Source organism: Hylobates moloch, unplaced genomic scaffold (assembly GCF_009828535.3).
Source record: "Hylobates moloch isolate HMO894 unplaced genomic scaffold, HMol_V3 SCAFFOLD_1, whole genome shotgun sequence".
Lineage (NCBI taxonomy): Eukaryota > Metazoa > Chordata > Mammalia > Primates > Hylobatidae > Hylobates > Hylobates moloch.
In genome coordinates this window covers 8,952,510-8,977,274 of record NW_026652276.1, presented here as the reverse complement: position 1 = coordinate 8,977,274, position 24,765 = coordinate 8,952,510, and the positions used below count along the sequence as shown (strand labels likewise).

At 38.5% G+C, this 24,765-nt stretch overlaps 1 protein-coding gene and 1 pseudogene across 13 annotated transcripts in view; both read left to right on the top strand.

Annotated features, from left to right (window-relative positions):
* GIGYF2 (GRB10 interacting GYF protein 2) overlaps nucleotides 1-24,765 on the top strand; it is a 162,440-nt gene that overhangs the window by 82,543 nt on the left and 55,132 nt on the right. For 9 of the 13 annotated variants that reach the window (XM_032753782.2, XM_058437102.1, XM_032753786.2 and 6 more), the window contains 6 exons: nucleotides 9,350-9,529; nucleotides 12,904-13,121; nucleotides 13,214-13,376; nucleotides 13,464-13,652; nucleotides 16,966-17,162; nucleotides 18,263-18,422. In XM_032753782.2, the coding sequence (XP_032609673.1) occupies nucleotides 9,350-9,529; nucleotides 12,904-13,121; nucleotides 13,214-13,376; nucleotides 13,464-13,652; nucleotides 16,966-17,162; nucleotides 18,263-18,422 (1,107 nt within the window). Of the gene's footprint in view, nucleotides 1-7,277; nucleotides 7,348-9,349; nucleotides 9,530-10,654; nucleotides 10,800-12,903; nucleotides 13,122-13,213; nucleotides 13,377-13,463; nucleotides 13,653-16,965; nucleotides 17,163-18,262; nucleotides 18,423-24,765 lie in introns of those variants that run through there. The other 4 variants (XM_058437141.1, XM_032753800.2, XM_058437130.1 and 1 more) reach the window with 4 other exon arrangements.
* On the top strand, nucleotides 4,793-4,887 carry LOC116809830 (U6 spliceosomal RNA; annotated as a pseudogene).

Below are 24,765 nucleotides of genomic sequence, written 5' to 3'. Positions count from 1 at the left end.
AAATACTAGAACAAGTATAGTATAATACTGCTTCTAGAAAGCAGAAGCACTTGAGTGTATCTGTCATGTGTTTTGAATATACATTATATATTTTTAATTTTCATTTTTTTTAGACATAGAGTCTTGCTGTGTCACCCAGGCTGCAGTGCAGTGGTGTGATCACAGCTCACTGCAGCCTCGACCTCCCAGGCTCAAGGAATCCTCCCACCTCATCCCCCACCCCCTGCAGTAATGCCACCACATCTGGCTAATTTTTTTTTTTTTTTGTAGAGGCACGGTCTTGCTGTGTTGTCTAGGCTGGTCTTGAATTCCCGGGCTCAAGCTGTCCTCTCAACTCAGCCTCCCAAATTCCTGGGATTACAGGCATGAGCCACTTCACCTGGCCTGAGAATACACATTATAGTAGGCAAGACAGTTAAGATTTTATTAAAAGTCTTTTTCCATGGTATACTTGGTTTCAATATATTGAGTCAAAAATGATTTGGCAAAATGATCTTCAATTAAGAAAGAAATGTCTTAAGTGAAGCTTTCTAATTTCTGGATTTCTACAATTTGAAAGTCTTGCTATGATCTATAAACAGTGATTCCTAACTGCTGTGAATATTGTAGACCAGCTCTGAAGTTCCCACTTAGGAGCATAGCTCTCCCATTACAATAGCCTGAGCATTTAAAGTCATTTCTGGTTGAAGTTACCAGGTTAGCTGGTGTAGGGGAGAGAGAAGACCTTCTCTCTTCCTTTTGAAGGTTTGATAATTGAGTTTATAATATAAAGCAACAGTAGGTATACTTAACAGAGGAAAAACAGTTTACATCCTTATGCACAAGAGTCCCACAAAACATGAGACTTGAGGAAGGACCAAATGATTGAAGTTCTTACAACATTGGAATAGGGATGTGGAGGTCCTGGGGGAAGGTATTGACAAGCTATGGGAAAATGAGGGGAGGAAATGTATGATGAACAAAAGTTGTCTAGTTATTGAGATAAAGTCTTTCAGGTATTGAAAATTAACTTGAGGAAGAACGCTACTAGACCTTTTAATCTCTTATGTTGTAAGGTTAATTTTCCCTGATTGATGAAATTCTAGGGAGGGGACAAAGGAATTTTTTGAGATAAGGGGGCATCAGAGAAGGCCCCTCCCTGTGCTTCCTGTTCCCCAAGTTCTCTCAGTTTGCAGTAATGAGTATACCAAAGCAGCATATTTTGGGGTGGTGTTTCCTGGGGCTCCTTCACTGAGATGACACGGATATTGGCACAGATGATATGCCACCTTCACCCAAAAACTCATGGTCCTTCCCATCTAGACAATTTGTTATTTCTGTTGTAGCCGTTTCACAGTAAGGTAATTGGAGATGGCTCTAAAATATTTCTTCTGTGAATGAACATAAATGGTAAATACCTATTCATAGATTGATGGATTGTGTCTCCAAAATTATAATGATTAAATTAAGCAAGGTACCAAGACCCGGTAAATTATTCTGTGTTAAATCTAGTCCTCTGTCCCTAAAGGCATTTGATTTTCTTTCTGACTGAAATAATTCACTATATATCTATAAATGTATCACATTTTTCTTGAGAACAGTAACATCTTCAATTGGAGTGCGATTTCTGGCCTATGTAAGTAGGTAATCTCACAGCTTTAAAACGTTAGCCCTGGTCTCCATGTTCTTGCTTACATAGTGTACTTAGCTTTGTTTTGAAGGTGCCTACTCTGTTTCCATTTCCACATGTCCAAGCCAGCTACTAATTGCCTTCCCACAGATTTCAGGCAGCCTCTGGGTATGTACCAGCAGACAGCTGAGCATGAGGGCTGTAGGGTTATGGTACATACTCAAATGGCCTGAGGACCTTTTTCAGAGATTCTGATACACTGCAGCTTCTCCAGTCTCTGCTGTTTTTTCAGGACTCATGTTAACCATCTGAGCAGGTTATTTATTCCTCAGGGAGAAAGTTGTAACTCTCTGGGTACAGAATTTAAACTGCTCTGTCCTAGCCACCCTGAATTTTGTTTATAAGTAATTGTAGGGGAGAGGGGTGGTAAATATCAACACTTGAGTGGGATGCCCTTTCACCATTTTCTTTGGTGTTAGAATATCTTTTTGGTGTTGATCAGATAATATATATCTGAATAGAGTAATACAAAGTCACTTCTTAAAAAATTTGCACATAAACAAGCTTCAAAGTCTGTCCCATAATTCCACTTTTGCTTGTGGAGATTGGGCACTTGTAAGCTCCAAGTCTCACAGCTGTAGATTTTGTTGGCTGAGTGCCTCTTTGCTCCATCTGAAGTTTTCCATAAACACTGTTTTTGGCTGTGGGTCAAACATGCACACAGGTGCCCTTTTACTGCTCTTTCTCCTTAGGAAGTCCACTCAGACCAGGCAAAAGCCAACACTGCATTTTAATTTAATTTAATTTTTAGATGAATCCTATTTGGACTTAATACACTAAGATTGAAACAACCAAGTATTTATTGCCACTGGGGAAATTATATATGTAGTACGTATGTATTTTAGCACCTTTACATAATTTGCTTTTAACGTAAGGACATAAAATACATCGTTTTCCTCATAGTCATGTTTGCTATATTGAATGGAAAAAAATACATTTAAAATTTGTGTTTCTTTGCTTTTTGAGGGTCACAGACACCTTTAAAATTCTGACGAAAGCTGTAGACCCTTTTCCCTAAAAGAAGAAGAAAGCATGCCAGCACAAAGTGCATGTCCAGTGCAAGGATTCACAGCCCTGAGCTCATTCGTTGACTGTAGATTAAGAATATTTGGTTCAGGCATGAGTTTGTAAATAATTCAATAAGGTTTACTTTAAAATCATCTTGTTTGTAAATCTGTTAAGATTTAAAAAATAAGTCAACTGAAATACAGTATTTGGTTAGTCAACTTTGTCATGGTGCTGACGTTACAGAAGGAGGAAGCCTTTGATTTTGAATGCCGAGAAGGGCCATGTAACTGTCTCTCACTCATTTTAGTCTTCGTTACTATGAATTGTTGGAATTTTTAGACGTGAAGGGAACTTAGATGTCATCTTCTAAACTGCCCATGAATGACTTTAATATTTATTATTTATTTATTTTTATTTTATTATTATTATTTTTGGAGACGGAGTCTCACTGTGTTGCCTAGGCTGGAGTGCAGTGGCACAATCTCGGCTCACTGCAACCTCCACCTCCCGGGTTCAAGTGATTCTCCTGCCTCAGCCTCCTGAGTAGCTGGGACTACAGGCGCACACTGCCAGGCTAGGCTAATTTTTAGTATTTTTAGTAGAAACGGGGTTTTGTCATGTTGGCCAGGCTGGTCTCGAACTCCTGACCACAGGTGATCTGCCCGCCTCAGCCTCTGAAAGTGCTGGAATTATAGGCATGAGCCAACATGCCTGACCTATTATTTATTTTAAATTATATCAGGAATACATACACACACACACACACACACACACATTCAAATTATAAAGATGATGGTCTCCTTAGCACTCCTACCCACCCATCCAAATTTACACAAGTAAATCTGTAATCAATTTGGTTAGAAGGGATTTATTTTAATATTTTTGGGGATTGCTTAGATACGGTATAATTTTTAGTTATATTAGTAGTAATTGGAAATGTGTATTTTTATGACTGAAGTCACCTTCTACATAATTTCTAGAATAAAATTTTTATATTGAAGAAGTTGGTCTTAACTATTTTTTTTCAGGAGCATGCATTTTGAAATCATTCTGTGGGAAGATGAAAACAAATTTAGTTCTATGTCTCCCCTTTTTAGAGATGTTGACACTTTCCTCAAATGTACCATGCATGATTTGTCTACCACCCTTTTAGCTTGTTATACTTAAATCCCAGATCTCTGTCTTCCCATTCAGTTTCTCTAAAATTTCTGGCTGCTTCCAATGGGTCAAATTTATGAGTGAACCATTAAGAATCACTTAGTGTAGAGACAAACCATGGGTTAGGAGTTTGAACACTGCCTAGGTTCTGTTTCTGATTTGGTTATGATTCAGCCGTGTGGCCTTGGGAAACCACCTTACAGGTATCCCTATCCTTGCAGACGCAAGAGAGTTAATGATGGTTGACTTAATCTCTTGTGGTTATTATGAAGATCAGATAAGATACATTAACACATTTTGCCAACTGAATTAGGTTATTTATTTACATGTGTGTCCATGGACCTGGAGATCAGGTGCTATGTCTAAGCCTTATCTTTGTTTTTAGTCCTGTGTCTCTAATTGTGTTTGTCAGTAAAGGAGTGAGTCACTTAATGGTTGCTAGAGGTTTGAGTAAAACAAACAAGCAAACAAATGGTAAATTAGTACTATTTCTGTTTTAAAAATTTTTTTTACGTTTTAAAAATTATAGATAAATATAGAGATGAGGTCTCACCATGTTGCCCAGCCTGGTTTCAAACTCCTAAACTCAAGTGATCCTCCCTCCTCAGCTTCCCAAAGTGCTAGGATTACAGGCGTTGAGCCACCATGCCTGGCCAGTAGTACTATTTCTTTGGGAAAATATTTAGTAGTAGTCAACAAAGTTGAGCATACTGCGACCTAGCAGTTTTGATGCTAAGTACATACCCAACAGAAATGCAAACATATACTTACCAAAACTCATGTCCAAGAATATTCATAGAAGCACAATTCTTATGATAGCAAAAAGGTAGAAAACAACCTAAATGTTTCTAAGCAGTAGCATAAGAGTAATACCGTGTGGTTTGTTCATACAGTGAGATTCTGTACAGCCATGTAAAAGACCAAAATATTCCCTGTAACAATGAGAATGAATCTCCCGTGCTTGCTTCGGCAGCACATACACTAAAATTGGAACGATACAGAGAAGATTAGCATGGCACCTGTGCAAGGAGAGTGAATCTTCCGTAATGTTCAGCAAAAGAAGCTAGATATAAATGAGTATTCCATTTTATAAAAAAGTTTAAAAGCAGGCAAAGCTAATATTTGGGGCTAGAAATTAGGATAGTGTTTATCTTGGGAAGGGCTCTTTGGGAGGACACGTGAAGATTTTTGAGGCTCCCTAAAATCTTTTTTAAAAAATCTAAGGTGGTAGTTAAATTATATGTATTTGCTTTATGAAAAGTCTGTCAATTGTACATTTGTGATTAGTGTACTTTTAAAAAATGTTTTCTTAAAGAGGTGGGGAGATGAGTGAAGTCCATTTAAAAGTTCTTGAGGTCTTTTCATCCTTATGAAAATGAGCACGGCCCCTGGAGGCAGAACTTACATGGCTTGATGAAAAATGTGGCTCTACTAACAAAAGAGAAACAAATTTAAAACAACCTTGTGATTCTCAAACTGTTGGAAAACCTGTAGCTCATAAAGTTTGAATGACCAGTTCTGCATTCTTTGTTCCAAAAAGGATTTGAGGCAGAAAATTTGAAGATAAAGAGGAAAGCAAAACCATAGAAAGAATGATGAGATTGGGAGTCATTAGACCTGGTTTCAGATTCTGGCTCCAATTATTTTTTGTTTTGTTTATTATTTTTGCTTATTTTATTTATTTTTTAATTATTTTGTTTTTTATTCTTTTTTTTGGGCTCCGGTTCTTATCTACACACCTTGACTAGTGAAGACCCAGTTCCTCATTTGTGAAAGAGGGGGTGGAGGTGTTGTGGAGAATGAAGTAGCCTGAATTTACAAGAATACTAGTTCCAAACCATTCTGCATGAATATTGGTTCAAACCATTTTGAACTATACTTGTTCAGAAATTTCTATAAAGGAGCTTAAATTTTGTTACTAAGTGATTATTTGCACAAAATAATTTCTTCTTTTTTTTTTTGTTTACTAAGTCAGATCTAGGTGTTTTTTTGTTTGTTTGTTTTTTTGAGACAGAGTCTCGTTCTGTTGCCCAGGCTGGAGTGCAATGGTGCAATCTCGGCTCACCACAACCTCTGCCACCTGGTTCAAGCGATTGTCCTGCCTCAGCCTCCCGAGTAGCTGGGATTACAGGCATGCGCCACCATGCCTGGCTAATTTTTTTGTATTTTAGTAGAGACGGGGTTTCTCCATGTTGGTTAGGCTGGTCTCGAACTTCTGACCTCAGGTGATCCGCCTGCCTCGGCCTCCCAAAGTGCAGGGATTACAGGCGTGAGCCACCACGCCCAGCCTCAGATCTAGTTTTTTACTTGTAGTATCAATAAAATTTACTTATGTACCAGTAACAATTAAATACAAGGATAAAAAATTTAGCTCCATGAAATTCAGCATCCCTGAAATTCAATGGATAGGATTTTCTCATAACATGATCACATTTTTAAAAAGCCTGTTTAGGGCAACAGTTGGAAATAAGTGGTGAAGAAACTGAATAAATTATACAGAAGTGCTCTTCTACATAACTTACTAAGAGGTCAAGACAGAAGGATCACTTGAAGCCAGGAGTTCAAGACCAACCTAAACAACATAGCAAGACCCCCATCTCTGCAAAAATGAAATGAAATGAAATTTTAAAATTAGCTGAGTGTGTTGGCATGTGCCTGAGGTTCTAGCTACTTATACAAAATAATTTCTTTTTTTTTTTTTTTTGAGACGGAGTCTTGCTCTGTCACCCAGGCTGGAGTGCAGTGGCGTGATCTGGGCTCACTGCAAGCTCCACCTCCCAGGTTCACGCCATTCTCCTGCCTCAGCCTCCCGAGTAGCTGGGACTACAGGCGCCCGCCACCATGCCTGGCTAATTTTTTCTATTTTTAGTAGAGACGGGGTTTCACCGCGTTAGCTAGGATGATCTCGATCTGACCTCGTGATCTGCCTGCCTCAGCCTCCCAAAGTGCTGGGATTATAGGCGTGAGCCACTGCGCCCGGCCACAAAATAATTTCTAAAAGCTGCAATATAGTTTTTGATATATCAGATATTACATAATAACTACAATAGATTTAGATTATGACTTCTTTGGTAAACCAAGTGATATAGTTTGGATGTCTGTCCCCTCCAGATCTCATGTTGAAATGTGATTCCCCAGTGTTGGAGGTGGGGCCTGGTGGGAGGTGTTTGGGTCATGAGGGTGGATCCCTCATCCCCTCCCCACTGTAGTGAGTTCAAGAGTCTGGGATCTTTGTCATCTTTCTTGCTCCCTCTCTCACCATGTGACATACTTGCTCTCACTTCACCTTCCACAATGAGTAACAGCTTCCTGAGGTCTAACTGGAAGCCAGGCAGATGCTGGTGCCATGCTTGTATAGCCTGCAGAACCACGAGCCAAATAAACTTCTTTTTTTTTTTTTTTTTTTTTAATAAATTACCCAGCCTCAGGTATTCCTTTATAGTCATGCAAAATGGATTAATAAACCAAGGAAAGCCAGAATATAGTTCTGACATTCCAGACACATCCTGCAGGTAAGAGCAAGGTCATAGATAATAAAACCCTTGCTTGGTGGTTCAAAACAGCAAACATTTATTATCTGTTTCTGTGGGTTGGGAATCTAGAAGCAGCTTAGCCTAGCTGGGTGGTTCTGGCCCAGGGTTCTTGTATGGCTGCACTCAAGGTGTCAGCCCATGCTGCAGTCTCTCAAAGCTCAACTGGGGTTTGATCCACTTCCAGACTCATGTTTCTGGTGGTAAGTCTCAGTACTTTGCCATGCGAGCTTCTCCACAAGGTCTGTGTCACTACATGGCAACTAGTGTCCTTCAGAGAAAGTGTCCAAGATGGAAACTACAGTCTTCTTTAATATTGTAAGTGGCATCTCATCACTTCAGCTGCATTCTGTTAGTCCAGCTCATAATTAGGGGTAGAGGATTCCACAGAGATCAGCAGGCAGGGATTGTTGGTGAGCTATTAGAGGCTGCCTACCACAATAAGAAAGCAGCAGATCATGTCTTCCATTCTCCGAAGATATTTTATCTTTCAGTAGAATGATACCTAGTAGCAGACTAACAACCATATGGGCAAGCAGGATGCTGAATCTCTATGTAAGATGGAATATAACAGAATGACCAGAAATTAGAATTTCATTTTCATATGCTGCTGTTCAATTATTTTTTCACTTTTAGTATGGATTAATTAAAAGGATTGAGTTTGTCATTATGAGAACATGAACTTTTATTGTTATATGGATTAATTAAAAGAATTGAGTTTGTCATTATGAGAACATGAACTTTTATTGTTATAAACTGAGGACATCAATGTATATTATTCTGGATTTTCAGCTATTTCGATGTGAGATTTTATAAATGTTATGAGTTATATATGTTAGCACATGTGGAATGGTGACTGAAGAATTTGTTTGCACAATTTAGAATGATCTTGTCCTTTTAAAATACCAGTTTAGTTTACTTGGTATACCAGGCTCTCTTTTGACATTAATGTAACTTTTGAGACATTAAGTTAGACATAACTTAGCTTTAAATTCTGTCCAAAAGCAATTTATGGTATGCCTGTATTGTATTAGGTGCTAGAGTAAACGAGGTTATACTACTTTGAAGTTTTTTTTTTTTTTTTTTTTTTTGAGACGGAGTCTCACTCTGTCGCCCAGGCTGGAGTACAGTGGCGCAATCTCTGCTTACTGCAACCTCCGCCTCCCGGGTTCAAGCCATTCTCCTGCCTAAGCTTCCTGAGTAGCTGGGATTACAGGCACTTGTCACCACACCCAACTAATTTTTGTATTTCCAGTAGACACGAGGTTTCACCATATTGGCCAGGCTGGTCTCCAACTCCTGACCTCGTGATCTGCCCGTCTCGGCCTCCCAAAGCGCTGGGATTATAGGCGTGAGCCACCACGCGGCCTGCTTTTCAGTTTATAATCTGTTTTGGAATGAAAGAGGGCCTGAAATGTACAGATACCATGTTTAGGCAGAATCACCAGTAGGTGTTAGTTATATAAAGTATGTTGTATGATGGAAAAATATCATATAACTTTAAAAAGTATGTGCTAGTAAGGAAGGATTGGCAAGATACACTGTTAGTGAAAACAGCGAACAAAACATTTATAACATCCTGAGGGTGGCGTTTGTGTGTGTGGATGAGGGAGCTATGTATACATGTGTAAGTGTACACACGGACAGTGTTTGGAAGACTTATAAGAAACTTGGTGATGGTTCCTTCTGGGGAGTACCACTCTGAGGGTCTTGTGTAGGAAGATGGACTTTTCATTGCATGCCTTTTCAAAAAAAAAACTGTACATAATATTTTTGTTTAAAAAAATTGCCCAGTCTGTGAATATTCAGCTTTAAGAAATGTGTCTAATAATATATACATATACCCACGGTTATTTTAGTGATTTTTTCTGAATATTGAAATGGACACGTTTGCAGGAAAGCTTGATTTGAGCTATGAAGTTTGTTTTCAAAGTCTATACTGGCAGAGGCTCATGTTTACTTAACCATATTATTTTCTTTACAGGGAGACCAAATTTTGAGGAAGGTGGACCAACATCAGTAGGGAGAAAGCATGAATTTATACGCTCAGAAAGTGAAAATTGGCGCATCTTTAGGGAGGAACAAAATGGAGAAGATGAAGATGGAGGTTGGCGACTAGCTGGATCAAGGAGGGATGGAGAGAGATGGCGACCTCACAGTCCTGGTAAGAATTCTGTTGAGTAAAGGCACACAGGGACTGAAATAAGGGAAAGTTTGATGGAAATAGGGATTAAATGAAAAAGATAAACTGGCTTAAAAAATGTGGGGGAGGATTCATATTATTTATGCTGTCACAGTTTTATTACTAGAAAAAATTGCAACATAAAAATTTCCTACATCTATTCAGTTGATTGAAATCACTCTTCTATTTTTCTGGGGCAAATAGTGTAGTTTAATGGGAAGCACCTGCTCTCAACTGCAGAAATGAGGGTTTCATTCAGTTTTGTCTTCCTCTAAATCTTTGAATCTGTTTTCAGCATTCTTTAAGATTTATAAATGTGTAAAAATTACACACTTGAAATATGTGCTTCCCTCCCCAACAATGAGTGTTTTTCCTAACAAGAAAGGGTTTATTCTTTCATTTTTTCCCTTTAGAAAATGTGATTTAACCTTATTTGAAGAATAAGCTTTAAACCTAGGTCAGAAACATAATCACAAGTTCATTCTTATGTCCTTCTAACTTTAGAAGAAGGAGAGAGAATAGTAGTGATTAGTGGTTTTTAAAGTTCTTCTATTTGTCTCTTAAAAATGCTTCAAACTGTTCTTGGACATTAGATATGCTAGTAATTGAAGACACTAGTGCTTTGTGTTAAAGTTCATCCTGTACCACATTCTATGCCTCATGATAATCAGATGCAACTGTAGTTCAGATGCAACTGTAGTTCCAGTTGTGGGGTCATGCAAAACTGAAGCACACAGAGTATATGTGCATGCCCTATGAATTTCATGTGTATGACAGTATTTTATCAACCATGTGCCAGAGAGGCTTACCTTTAATACAGGAAATTATGATAATGTAAACTGTTTTCACTTTTAAAAATCAAGTTATTAGCAAAACCACTAGCTTAGATCTGGGTAGACATTATAACAGGCATTCAGAGTATTTTAAGGAAGTGGTAGATAGATAGAAACATACTGAAGTTAATGTTTGGGTAGAGTTAGGATGCTTTTATACCAGCTCTTCATGGCCGCCTCTTGGGTGGGTTTTCTGTCATTAGTGGGCATTGTTTACATCACAAGGTCTAGACAATTTTCATTAGTCTGTGTCCTGGGCCAGATGTTACAGTTCTCTAAAAGGCATCACTGCATTTTATGCTGAGCTTGTCCGTAGTCAGAGAGTTTGTAGACTATGTTCCCAACAAGCATTCAGTGAAGAATGGATAGGATCTGGGCTGAGAGAGAAAAGAAATTCCAGCTGGTCAAAAACAAACAAGGTGAATGTTTTGGAAGATGAACAGTGTTTTTTGAGCCCGAATGTCTGATGTTGATTCTATTAAAGGGGGTTTAACAAAGTACCTCCCACCCAACAACTTAGAATTTGATTATATATTTTCTTCTCATCTTTTCTAAATCTTTCCCCCTAATATTTGACTTTCATGTCATTTTTGTCATCAACTTGTGTATCTTCCAGAACTTTTAATCCATATACATATATATTTTTTCAGTCACACCTGTGGCTGAAATCCATATATTTTTAAAAGACAGTTTGGGGGATATAAAGATATATGGGTCTGAAAAAACAGTGTAAATGCATTTTAAAAAAAAGAATACGATTCACTTTTTAAACCCAGTATATTCAAAGTATAGCCTGATTATAGCAGTTTTCATATGTTAACTCTTAACGTTTGCTAGTTTATGGTTAATCTTTTATTAAGATTTGAGTAAAACTTTAAATTATTTTAACTGATTTTATGAAAATAGTATCCAACTTTAGTTTAGATGTAGGGTCTGTAAATCAGCAGTCAGCCTTAATAAGTACCTTACATGTCTTACTTGCTATGTTTAGTTTCGTGAGTAAAATTTTATGAACTACTGATAAGATAACAACATTATGGGATATAAAATAGGGCTTCCGGCTGGATATGTATGGAGGTGGGACCATTAAGGACAGGGAGGCATCCATTCTGGGAGCTGAACCTAGGAAACTCAGTAAGAGGAAACATGAGCCAGGTACCTAGAAGGATAGATTCCTATCATGATGTACATTTAGACTGTTAGAAATGAAAGCAGTACAGAGGGCTCTGGAATTCATTTGATCATGAACACTCTTTTCGCATAATGGCTCTAGGTTTCCATGTAAGCAGTCTGAGTATAAAATTCCTTAGTTCTCATAAGAAGTAGTAAATAATGTTTTGTTGTTGTTATATGAAGGGATGGGAGTGTGGGAATAAGATTTCTTTTTGTGAGTGGCATATCAGATGCTACCTGTATTTGGCATTTTAACGTTTTGCCCTTTGTTTTCCAATTTGATTTTTAGATTGCTGGTTTTTGCAAATTTTGTCTCAATAGTGAGAACATTTAGCTCTGGCCACATTTCTTTTTCTTATCCCCCACAGAGAAAGCAGTCAAGGATGGAAAATTCTAATAGGTTAAAGCCTGCTTTTCTTTTTAAGACACTTTTAGACTCAGGTCTGTCAGATTTTAGCAAGAGTTTCCCTTTCTTTTTTTTAGAAAAATATCTTAATTAGGATCTCTTATTATTAGGCAATCTTTTTTTCTGTTGGGAAATGTAGATTTAGGAATGTCCATAGGGGTATTATATGGATAGGGAGAATTAACAGATGAGAAAGAAGGGAGAGTAAGCATGTTATTGTGGAACAAGCAGCAGAGGGTTTTAGTTCTACTTTGCCATGTGCGAATTGGGTTTTGTTCTACTTTGCCATGTGCGAGTTACTTCTGCTGGCAAAGTTTTAGTTTCTTCTTAAACTATAAAATTAGGATAGTGAACTTCATAAAATCTCTGTGACAACTTTCAGTGCTGTAATTTCATGAATTTTTTGGGGAGGATCAGAATTACAAGTAGGAACCTGGCATTAATAAATAGACATGATGAGTTTGGTATACATCGACACAGGGAGCTGATTTTATCCTCAAACAATGATATTTTCATGGGAAGAAAGAAAATGCTTTAAGATTGGGCAAAAGGAAGGCATAAACTTCAGTATGGAAGGATGTCTAGTGCATTAAGTCTGGATGAGGAGTTGGCAGCTAATCAGTATTTTAATGAAGTACCTAGGACTTATTAAAAGTGCGTACTTGGAATATAGTGTCCTTTAAATGGTCTTCATTTTAGATTTATCTTTTAAAGCTTTAGAGTATGTTGCATGGCTCATTACTTAAGTACTGTTGTTATCTGGTAATGGTATATATACTCTGAACTCTGAACTTCATTTAATTGCCTAATGTTCTCTTTACTAGGTCAGTCCATTTGAGTTTGCGGTCACTTGTAGTTTTCTCCTTTATTTTCTATTCCTGATTTTCTTATTCAAATACTGTCATAAAACTTTTCTAAGGTTTGTGTCCTCCTTCTCATCTCAGATGGCCCTCGTTCTGCAGGCTGGCGGGAACACATGGAACGACGTCGAAGGTTCGAGTTTGATTTTCGAGATAGAGATGATGAACGGGGTTACCGAAGGGTTCGCTCTGGCAGTGGGAGCATAGATGATGACAGGGATAGCTTGCCCGAATGGTGCTTAGAGGATGCTGAAGAAGAAATGGGCACATTTGACTCATCTGGAGCATTCCTCTCTCTAAAAGTAAGAAATGTGTTTTAAATGTCATGACCAGCATTAACCTTATACCAAAGCCAAATCTGCTGTTGATCTTTGGTTTTATTCTCTTGCTACAGAAAGTACAGAAAGAGCCTATTCCAGAAGAGCAGGAGATGGACTTCCGGCCTGTGGACGAAGGGGAGGAGTGCTGTGACTCTGAGGGTAGCCATAATGAAGAGGCCAAAGAACCCGATAAGACAAATAAGAAAGAAGGAGAGAAAACAGATAGAGTAGGAGTTGGTAAGGCTTCTTCTTGCCCTTTGCCTTTTTTTTCCTCCATCAAACCAAAACTTTCCTAAGTTCAACTAAGATTACTTCGTGTTCCAGAAACTAGTGAGGAAACTCCCCAGACCTCATCATCATCTGCCAGACCAGGTACTCCTTCAGACCATCAGTCTCAGGAAGCATCACAGTTTGAGAGGAAAGATGAACCAAAAACTGAGCAAACGGAAAAAGCTGAAGAGGAGACTCGGATGGAAAACAGTCTACCAGCCAAAGTGCCCAGCAGAGGGGATGGTACGTATTTGTGGGAATAGACAAGCTAAAATAGAATTCTGCTGAGGCCAGTGATCACTGATAAGATAGGCTTCTGCTTATGCCTCCTAGAACTGCTTTTAGTGGGTGAATTATCGGAATAGATTATTTTACCAGTAAACCCAGTCAAACAGTGCTTCTCACGTATGTGTCCATCTCAGAATTACCAAAACAGAGTTAGAATCTGCAAGGGTGGAGCTCTGGAATCTCATGTCCTAAGGTGTTATGACATAGCCACCCTGTCATTACTAGTGAACTGGGTGTCAGATCCTTTGCATTAGTTTGCATTAGTTTGATTCCCATATTAGACAGTTACCTTCCTTTCATGTGTTGAGTAATTATGTGCCCAGCTTAAATTACCAGAAGACACACCAAAACGCCATTGTTCTAAAAGAGGCCAAGAAGAGAACATATGTGAATCTGTGGCAGAATAAGCTTAAAATATATCTCTTTCAGTTGTTAATGTATTGGTTTAAGTTGCTGATACACTTTATTAGGCAATATTAATGCTCATTTCCATGTTTCTTCTTGTACGTATTTAAAAATGTCATTGTAATGCCTGACATTGAAGGATTACTTGATTCATTTACCATAAAAATTGATACCCTTTAACGTGGCATATGAGACACTGCACAATCTGGCATCTGCTTCCCTTTATGTAGTTTCATTGCCAGCCTCTTTACCTCCCTCACATTCTACTCACCAGCCTCAAAACCTTTTAAGTCCTGAAATGTCTCCTGTTTTCTAGGATTCATACCTTAGCACATCCTTTTCTCTGTTATTGAAACTCTCTGCCACCCAAAGCCCCCAAACTAGGATAGGTGTCTTCTTCCTTTGTTTCTTAAACAATCAGGCTTATTTTTAACATAGCATTATAATGTCATAAAGATGTTTATTACCTTGTTTTCCCAGTAGACTAATCTTTTGAGAGCTCAAACCAAGAATTTTTCAATTTTTTAAATGTCTAGAACAAAGCTGATTTTTTTTTTTAAAGAGATGGGATTAACTGGGTGTGATGGCACGTGCTTGTAATCCCAGCTGTTCGGGAAGCTGAAATGGGGGAGATCACTTGAGCCCAGGAGTTTGAGAACAGCATGGACAACATAGCAAGACCCCTGTCTCCAAAACCAAAACAACAACAAAAATGAAACAGGGCCTCACTGTGTTGCTCAGGCTGGATCCGAACTCCTGGGCTCAAGTGATCCTCCTGCCCTTAGCTTCCTGGTTAGCTCAGCAAGTATTTGAATCTGTGCTCTACATAGCAGGCACTGTGAGACTGGTATATCTTTGAGACAGTTTGATTTGTAGTAGGATATGCCCCAGAACTACTTGTGGTACATTCTTTTGAATGTACATGCTTGAAGCCTTATTCAGGAAGTTCTTGGATCAAGTCTAGATATGTATATTCTGAGAAGGCTTCATAGATGTACATTAAAGGTCAAAACTCCAGATTTATAGTGTGTAGAGGAGATAAAGTGTGCATATATCACTATTCCAGGGCAAAAAGTAAGATAAGCGTTCACTGTTGCCAGACTTTTGGGATACTTCAGGAAGTAGGTGGTCTCTGAACACATCTTGGAATAATAAGTAGAATTCGGAGGTAAGTGTAGCTAGATGAATTGGGAGAAGGCATTCCAGTACTAGGGAGCAGTGAAAGCTAAAGTGAAGAAGTGGGACTGATTCAGGCTTGGGCAGGAAATCAGCTCTTGTTTTTATTTGATGAAATATGAAGTGTGAGAAGGAGGATATTGGGAAACATGGTTAGAACATGGATTTGACAACGGGGTGTAGACTATCTTGTGATGACAGTTTGGTTTCACTGTGATCGCTTAGACTCCTGAGCAGTCACTATGGGGTAGATAGTACACCTGTAAAGGGAAGTTGTGGCAGATGAGATTTTAAAGTAGAAACTGTCAGGACTCACTCATTCACTGGATATCAGGGTAAAGAAGAGGGAAGAGCCAAAGAGGATTATGAGAGGATTATGGTGCCATTCACATGAAAAGAAGAGGGAAGAGCCAAAGAGCCTGAGAGGATTATGGTGCCGTTCACCATAGAGGAGCACGTTGGGGAGAGGAGAGATAAATTCAGTTTTGAACACTGGTTCTGAGGTGTTGATGAGAAGAAATTAAGTGGAGATGGCGAGAGAGCAGTTGTGAATGAGGGACTGTAGTTAGATGGGAATAGTTTAGGGCTAGAGAGAGAATGAAAATTGAAAAGATTGCATATACTTATTAGGGGTAAGAAGAAAAGAACTTTGAGTAATTCCCATTTTTAAAGGCTACGTAGAGGAAGAGGAACCAGAGAAAAATCCTCAGAGGTAAAAGTAGAGATAGGAGAGTAGAATGCAGGGAAACTAAGGAATGGGAGTGTTTTAGCTTAGAATTGAGTTGATAATGTCAGATGCTACTAAGAGATTGGATGAGGAAGACTAGGAAAAGTCATTGTATTTGGCAACTTTGTGTCACTGCTTATCTTTGAGAGAGAAGCTTTACTGGAGAGGTGAGAGTAGAAGTCCCCTTATAGCAGGTGTGAGTAAAGTGGAGACAGCATGAAAAGACTATCCTTTTAAAAAGTATGGCAAAGAATGAGTCAGTGAGAGGAGCAGGAATTTGGAGACGCTATCTGTAATTGAACAAACAAGATTTCAAAGGGGAAACTGCAATTATACCTAATTACTTCCATCCCCCTTTTCCTTCTTAAGAGCCTGCACACTGAGAGGTTAGAAATAGGAACCAAGACAGAACCTTTTTTATAATTTGTATACCTATTGAGAAGAACATCCTGCACTGTACAGGTAGACTCCAAGTGCTTCTCATTATCCTACAACGTGTAATATATTGAATTATATTAATCATGACTTGAAACAGGTACTTACTGAGCATAATCACTGATATTTTCGGTAAAGGTTTTGATGAAAGATGACATATCTTTGAGAAGATTTAGGGTGCATTGATAACTTTTACAGTTGGAGACATGTTATGAAGAAAGGATTAGACTGATTGTTTCTAAGAGGTCAACCTGTAACTGGGTAGATGCTCTGGTGACAAAGGTAAGCCCTGGAGAAGCACCTTTTAGATACCTTTTAACTCTTATCTTTTGTCATTCTGTGTAAGTAATTTTGTCGTTCTAGGAAGGAATATTACGTTTCTCCATAGAAGTAGCTTCACTGTTCATGACAGGCCTCACATTTTCTGTTTGGCCCATTTAGCAGGCTGTGCGACTTGATAATGTAGTTAGCCTTCACAGAAGTCTCTGTATTTCAAAGGATTTTCATCTGATTTTTCCCCCCTAGAAATGGTTGCTGATGTCCAGCAGCCCCTGTCGCAGATTCCTTCAGATACAGCCTCTCCTCTTCTCATACTTCCACCTCCTGTTCCCAATCCTAGTCCTACCCTCCGGCCAGTTGAAACGCCAGTTGTAGGTGCTCCTGGTATGGGCAGTGTTTCCACAGAACCTGATGATGAAGAAGGTCTCAAACATTTGGAGCAGGTAAAAATCTTTTTGTCTCCTCTTAAACTGCCATAAAAATTAGCAGGCATTACATGAATATTCAAATATAAAACTTTTGTCACTAGATTTTAAGTACTGGAAAAATTGGATATTTAGTGTTTATTTGTACAAGTAATTGTCTTTCAAATCATTTCATGCTTATAAGTTTCTGCTATGTAGTAGTCATTATGTCAGGTTATTTTTTGCTCTTAGGTTGCCCTTAGCTATTTACTTTTCTTTTTTCTTTTTGGACATTAATGGAATGCCAAAAATGGTGAATACAAGCAGCTGTGGATGGTCACTGTATCTTCCGTATTTTTTGCTTCAAGTATAACAGGGAAAATAGTTAAACTCTCAGAGCATTAACATCTTATTCATGTCTCTAAATTTCCCCAAGACTGTGTATACCATTGTTATATGTAAAGTAAGTGATAGCTTGCTTTTCTACAAAAGAATTTCTCTTTGGGGTGGGATGGTTAGTGGCAGGAAATGCTGAAGGAAAAAGCGAGATAGTGTCTTAGTAAAACTTGTAAAAGATTTTATTTATAATTGTATTAATTGAGCCTTTTGTTTTATTAACATTCTTTTTATAGGTTTAGTTTATACCATTTAGAGGTGACCAACAGCTTATTAGTTTAAAAAGTACTCTTAGCCAGGCAAGGTGGTGCATGTCTGTAGTCCCAGCTGCTTGGGGAGGCTGAGGTAGGAGGATCACTTGAACCCAGGAGTTCAAGAACAGTCTGGGTAACGTGATGAGATCTCATCTCTATTAAAAACAAACAAAGTACTCTTACTAGTGTTGATTTGAACCCTGGGCTTTGATCCAGAGCAGTTTTTGTTTTAATCTTAGTTGATTTGATTAGTAATTTTGAGACCTTGAGCAAGACTTGGCATCTCTGAGCCTTAGTTTCCCCCTCTGTAAAATGGGGATAGTACCTGTTTCATGGCACTGTTGGGAGAAGTTACCTGCTATGTTCTTTGCATAGTGACTTTCATAGATCAAGTAGTCCAAAAAAAAAAAGGGGCAGGCACTGTTATTATGTGTACAAGTACTAATGTAGGATCATTTGTTTCCTTGATTTTTGTTTTTCTATTATTAGCAAGCTGAGAAAATGGTGGCTTATCTCCAAGACAGTGCACTAGATGATGAAAGATTGGCATCAAAACTGCAAGAGCACAGAGCTAAAGGAGTGTCGATTCCATTGATGCATGAAGCAATGCAGAAGTGGTATTACAAAGATCCTCAGGGAGAAATTCAAGGCAAGTTGTTCCTTTCTCCTTTAAGTACTGAAGTGTGTGCCATTACCTTCAGAATCTCTAAGAAGGGATTTGTTTAATTTGAATTATAGTAGAAAAAGAAGTCAACAAGCACACATGCACACACACACGCAGACTAGAAGTGTTTCCGATTTCAGATGTTTTTAGATTGCAGAAGTGTTTCCGATTTCAGATGTTTTTAGATTGCTTCCCAATTTTGGAATAATTGCATTGTACATACCAGTTGAGCATCCCTAATCTGAAAATCCAAATTCCATAATGCTCTATTGAACGTTTCCTTTGTGTAATGCTCAAAAAGTTTCAGATTTTAGAGCATTTTGGATTTCAGATTTTTGTATTAGAGATAGTCAGCCTATGTAAAAATAATTTGAATACAGCCTGGCGTGGTGGCTCACGCTTGTCATCCCAGCACTTTGAGAAGCCGAGGTGGGCGAATCACCTGAGGTCAGGAGTTCGAGACCAGCCTGGCCAACATAGTGAAACTCCATGTCTACTAAAAATACAAAATTAGCCGGACATGGTGGCAGGTGCCTGTAATCCCAGCTACTCGGGAGGGTGAGGCAGGAGAATCACTTGAACCCAGGAGGCAGAGGCTGCAGCGACCCAAGATCACACCGCTGCACTCCAGCCTGGGTGACAGAGCGAGATTCTGTCTAAAAAAAAAAAATTGAATACAAGGCAGAAATGTGATGACAAATATGACAGGGATAATATTTAAGCAAATGTTTAAGACTTTTTAAAACTTAGGCAAAATGTTTAAGATGCTCAGCTCTGGCATCTCAGTTGGTTAAGTAGGCAGGTAGCCTACTCACCTTCTCTGTGTTTCCGTTTCCCTGACTCTGAAAAGGTGATGGCAGCGGTAGTGTTGGAGGACCTTGACTGTTTTTTTTTCAAGTGGAGTTGATAAAAATGGTAGAGAACTACTAAAAATGTCAGATAAAAGATAGTACTGTATTACAAATGAATCCCTTAGAAGATTTGTGTGGTGTGTAAGTTCGATTAGAATGGGCACAGCATGCTATCTATAAAGGATATTTGTTGATTCTTCATTTCTGCTTTTGAAATCTATCCTGTTACCCTGAAACTGGTTGGTCACTTCATATTAGTGTAATTTTAATGATAGCATTTTACTGTGTGCCCACCCTGTGAGCTCTCTTCAATGAATTAACTCCCCTTGCACTCTTACTCCCCTTACCCTGCCTATTCTCCTTCACAGCATTTATTACTACCTGACATTTTACATATTTGTTCATTGTTTACACTCTGGTAAGATATACAAGAGCAGGGCGTGTGTGTGTGTGTGTGTGTGTGTTTTAACCAAATTTATTTTGGGATAATCATAGCTATATATGTAATTATAAGGAATAATACAGAGAGATTCCATATACCCTTTACACAGCTTCCCCCGGTGGTAACCTCTTGCAGAAATATAGTACAGTAACACAAGTGGGACACTGACATTTGTACGGTCAAGATTCAGAACATGGCTGATTGTGGTGGCTCATGCCTGTAATCCCAGCATTTGGAAGGCCAAGGTGGGTGGACCACTTGAGGCCAGGAGTTCAAGACCAGACTGGCCAACATGGTGAAACCCTGTCTCTACTAAAAATACGAAAATTAGCTGGATGTGGTGGCATGCACCTGTAGTCCCAGCTACTTGGGTGGCTGAGGCATGAGAATCACTTGAACCCAGGAGGCGGAGGTTGCCATGAGCCGAGATTGTGCCACTGCACTTTAACCTGCGTGACAGAGTGAGACTGTGCCTCCAAAAAAAAAAAAAAAAAGATTCAGAACATTTCCATCTCCACAGAGATTCTTCAGGTTGCTCTTTTATAGCCACCTGAGCTTCCCTTCTACCCCAACTCCTTTCTTAACCTCTAGCAATGACTAATCTGTTCTCCAGGTCTGTATTTTGTCATTGCAAGAATGGAATGGAATCACACTTTTGGAGATTGGTTCTATTCACTCAGCATAATTCTCTGGAGATTAATCCAGGTTGTTGCATATATCAGTAGTTTGTGTCTTTTTATTGCTGAGTAGTATTGTGTGATATGAATGTTACCAAAGTTTGTTTAACCATTCACCCATTGAAGGACATCTGGGTTGTTAAAGTTTTGGGGCTGTAATGAATAAAGCTGCTATAAACATTTATGGACATGTTTTTGAGGGAACATAAGTGTTCATTCCTCTGGGCTAAATGCCCAGGAGTGCATTTGCTGAGTTGTATGGTAGTTGTATGCTTAGTTTTAAAAGAAACTGCCAAACTGTTTCCCAGAGTGGCTTTACCATTTCATATGCCCACCAGCAATGTATGGGCAATCCAGTTTCTCCACATCCTTATCAGCATTTGATGTTGTTGCTATTTTTCTGTTTTAACCATTCTGAGAGGTGTGTAGTGATACCTCACTGGGGTTTTAAATTTACATTACATTTCCCTAATGGCTAATGATGTTGAACATCTTTGCATGTTCTTACTGGCCATCTGTTTGTCCTCTTCATTTAAGTTTTTCTTCATGTTTCATGTCTTTTTTGTTCATGTCCTAATTGGATTGTTTGCTTATTTTGCGGTTTTGTTTTTTTTATTCATTTTAAATATTATGTTGAAATACACATAAAATTTACCATCTTAGCCATTTTTAAATGTATGGTTCGGTCATATTAAATACTTTTTCATCTTCCCAAATTGGAACTGTATACATTAAACAATAGTTCCTCATTTCCTTCAGTCCCTGGCAATTACCATGATACTATCTGTTTCCATGAATTTTACTATTCCAAGCACCTCATGTAAGTGGAATCGTACAGTATTTGTCTTTTGACTGGCTTATTTTACTTAGCATAATGCCCTCAAGGTTCGTTCATGTTGTAGCATGTGTCAAAATTTCCTTCCTTTTTAAGACTGAATAGTATTCCCCTGTAGGTGTATAACAATTTTGCTTATCCATTTCATCTATTGATGGACAGTTGGATTGTTTTCATGTCGTAGTTATTGTCAATAATGTTGCTATGGGCCAGGTGTGGTGGTTCACACCTGTAATTCTGACCCTTTGGGAGGCCGAGGTGGGAGGATTTCATGAGCCCAGGAGTTTGAGACCAGCGTGGGAAACATGGAGAGACCTTGTCTCTGTAAAAAAAAAAAAAAAATTAAAAATTAACTAGGTGTGGGATGGTGTGTGCCTGTAGTCCCAGCTACTCAGGAGACAAGGCAGGAGGATCACTTGAGCCCAGGAGTTGGAAGCTGCAGTGAGCTGTGATAGCACCACTGCACTCCAGCCTGGGTGGCACAGCAAGACCCTGTCTTTAAAATAATAATAATAATACTGCTTTGAACATGAAGGTACAACTGTCTCTTTGAGACCCCATTTTCAATCCTTTTGGGTATATACCAAGAAGCAGAATTGCTTGATCATGTGGTAGTTATATTTTTAATTTTTTGAGGAGCTACCATACTATTTTCCACAGTGACTGTACCATTTTACATTCTCAAAAACGGTCCACAAGGGTTTTAATTTCACCAAATTCTCTCCAACACTTTTTTAATAGTAGCCATCCTAATGGGTGTGAGGTGGTATCTCATTGTAGTTTTTATTTGCATTTCCCTAATGATAAGGAATGTTAAGCATCTTTTCATGTGCTTATTAGCCATTTGTATACCTTCTTTGGTGAAATGGCTATTCAAGTCCTTTGCCTTTTTTTTTTTTAATTGGGTTGTTAATTTTTTTGTTGTTGAGTTTTAGTTCTCTATATATTCTGGATGCTAATCCCTTATTAGATATATGATTTGTAAATATTTTCTCCCATTCTTTGGGTTGCCTTTTTACTCTGCTGATAATGTCTTGTCATGCACTTTTTTTTTTTTTTTTTAATTTTCAAGCAGTCCAATTTGTCTATTTTTGCTTTGTTGCCTATGCCTTTGGTGTCATATCCTAGAAATCATTATTGTATCCAATGTTGTATAAAGCGTTTGCCCTGTGTTTTCTTCTGAGAGTTTTACAGATTTAGGTCATGCACTTAGATCTTTGATCCATTTGGAGTTTTTGAATATGGTGTTAGGCAAGAATCCAATTTCATTCTTTTGCATGTGGATATCCAATTTTCCAAGTACCATTTGTTAAAAAGACTGTCCTTTTTCCATCGAATAGTCTTGGCATCCTTTTCAAAATATTTGACCATGTACTCTGGTTCATTTTGGGTCCCTCTGTTCTATTTTATTGTTCTATATGTCTGTCTTTATGTTGGCGTTATACTGTTTTGATTACTCTCTTTAATAAATTTTGAAATCAGGAAATGTGAGTCCTCCAGCTTCGTTTTTCTTTTCTTTTTTTCTTTTTATTTTTTTAGACAGGGTCTTGCTCTGTTGCCCAGGCTGGAGTGCAGTGGTATGATAATGGCTCACTGTAGCCTTAAATTCCTGGGCTCCAGTGATCCCCCCCCAGCCTCCTTAGAACAAGCACACACCACCACACTCAGCTAATTATTTTTCTTTTTTAGAGATGAGATCTCAGCTGACATGCGCTGGCTTATGCCTGTAATCCTGTTTCCTTGGGAGGCTGAGACCAGAGGACTGCTTGAGTCCAGGAGTTTGAGATCAGCTTGGGCAACATAGTGAGACCCTGTCTCTCGCTTTGTTTTGAGACAGAGCCTTGCTCTGTCACCCAGTCTGGAGTGCAGTGGGGCGATCTTGGCTCACTGCAACCTCTGCCTTCTGGGTTCAAGCAATTCTCTTGCCTCAGCCACCCAAGTAGATGGGATTACAGGCATGAGCCATTTTGCCGAGCCAAGAGATCCCACCCCATCTTTAAAAAGAAAAAAAAGAGACAAATTCTTGCTATGTTGACCAGGCTGGTTTTGAACTCCTGGCCGTAAGTGGTACTCCCTATCTTTCCTCTGCCACCTTGGCCTCCCAAAGAGGAATTATAGGTGTGAACCATTGTGCCTGGCCAAAACATTTTATTAATTACATTTTTAAATTGTCATATAAGGGGCTGGGCGTGGCGGCTCATGCCTGTAATCTCAGCACTTTGGGAATCTGAGGCGGGAGGATCACTTGAGTCCAAGAGTTCGAGACCAGCCTGGTCAACACAGTGAGACCCTGTCTCTACAAATAATAAAAAAGCCAGGCATGGTGATACGCACCTGTAGTCCCAGCTACTTGGGAGGCTGAGGCAGGAGAATTGCTAGAGCCCAGGAAGTTGAGGCTGCATTGAGCACAGCACTTGGCTTGAGTAACAGAGACCCTGTCTTAACAACAACAAAAAAGACATATACATTATATATTTGTTGTATATGACATGATGTTTTTAAATATTGCATACATATTATGGATGGCTAAGTCAGGTTAATTAACAAGCATACTAATCATTTTTTGTGGTGAGAACACTTAAAAATCTACTTGGCAGTGTTTTTTAAGAGTACAATACATTGTTGTTAACTATAGTCATTGTTGCATGATAGATCTCTTGCTCTTTTTCAAGAAAGAAACATTGTTTTGGCCATTTGCCGTCTTTTGAGACTTCGTATGTATTTTAGGATGGGATTTTTCTGTTTCTGCAGCAGGCATCATTGGGATTTTAATAGGGATTACCTTTAATCTGTAGATTGCTTTGGGTAGTACTAATATTGTAACAATGTTAAGTCTTCCAGTCCACGAACGTGGATGTGTTTCCATTTATTTAGGTCTTTAATTTCTTTTAGCAGTGTTTTGTAGTTTTCTTTGTACAAGATTTTTACATCCTTAGTTAATCCCTAAGTATGTTATTCTTTTTGATGTTATTATAAGGGGAATTTTTTTTCTAATTTTCTTTTCAGATTGTTCATTGTTAACGTATAGAAATGCAACTGATTTTTGAGTGTTGACTTTGTGTCCTGCCACTTTGCTGAATTTATTTTTTACTTCTAACCTGTTTTTAGAAAAATAGAATCTAGAATTTTCTGCATAAAGGATTATATCATCTGTGAACAGACTTCTTCCTAATTTGGATGCTTTTTTTTTTCTTGCCCAGTTGCTCTGACTAGAACCTTTAATACTATCTAGAACAGAGAAGTGGTGAAAGTGGGCATCCTTCCCTAGCTCCTGATGTTAGAGGAAAAGCTTTCAGTCTTTCACTATTGAATATGATGTCCACTGTGGGATTTTTATATATGACTTTTATTATATTTAGTCAGATCTCTCTATTCTTAGTTTGTTGACCCTTATGAAAGGGTGATACTACTTCCGTGTCAATTAAGATGACCATGTGGTTCCCCCCCTTATTAATATAGTATATTACATTGATCAATTTTCTTTTTTTTTTTTTGAGACGGAGTCTTGCTCTGTCACCCAGGC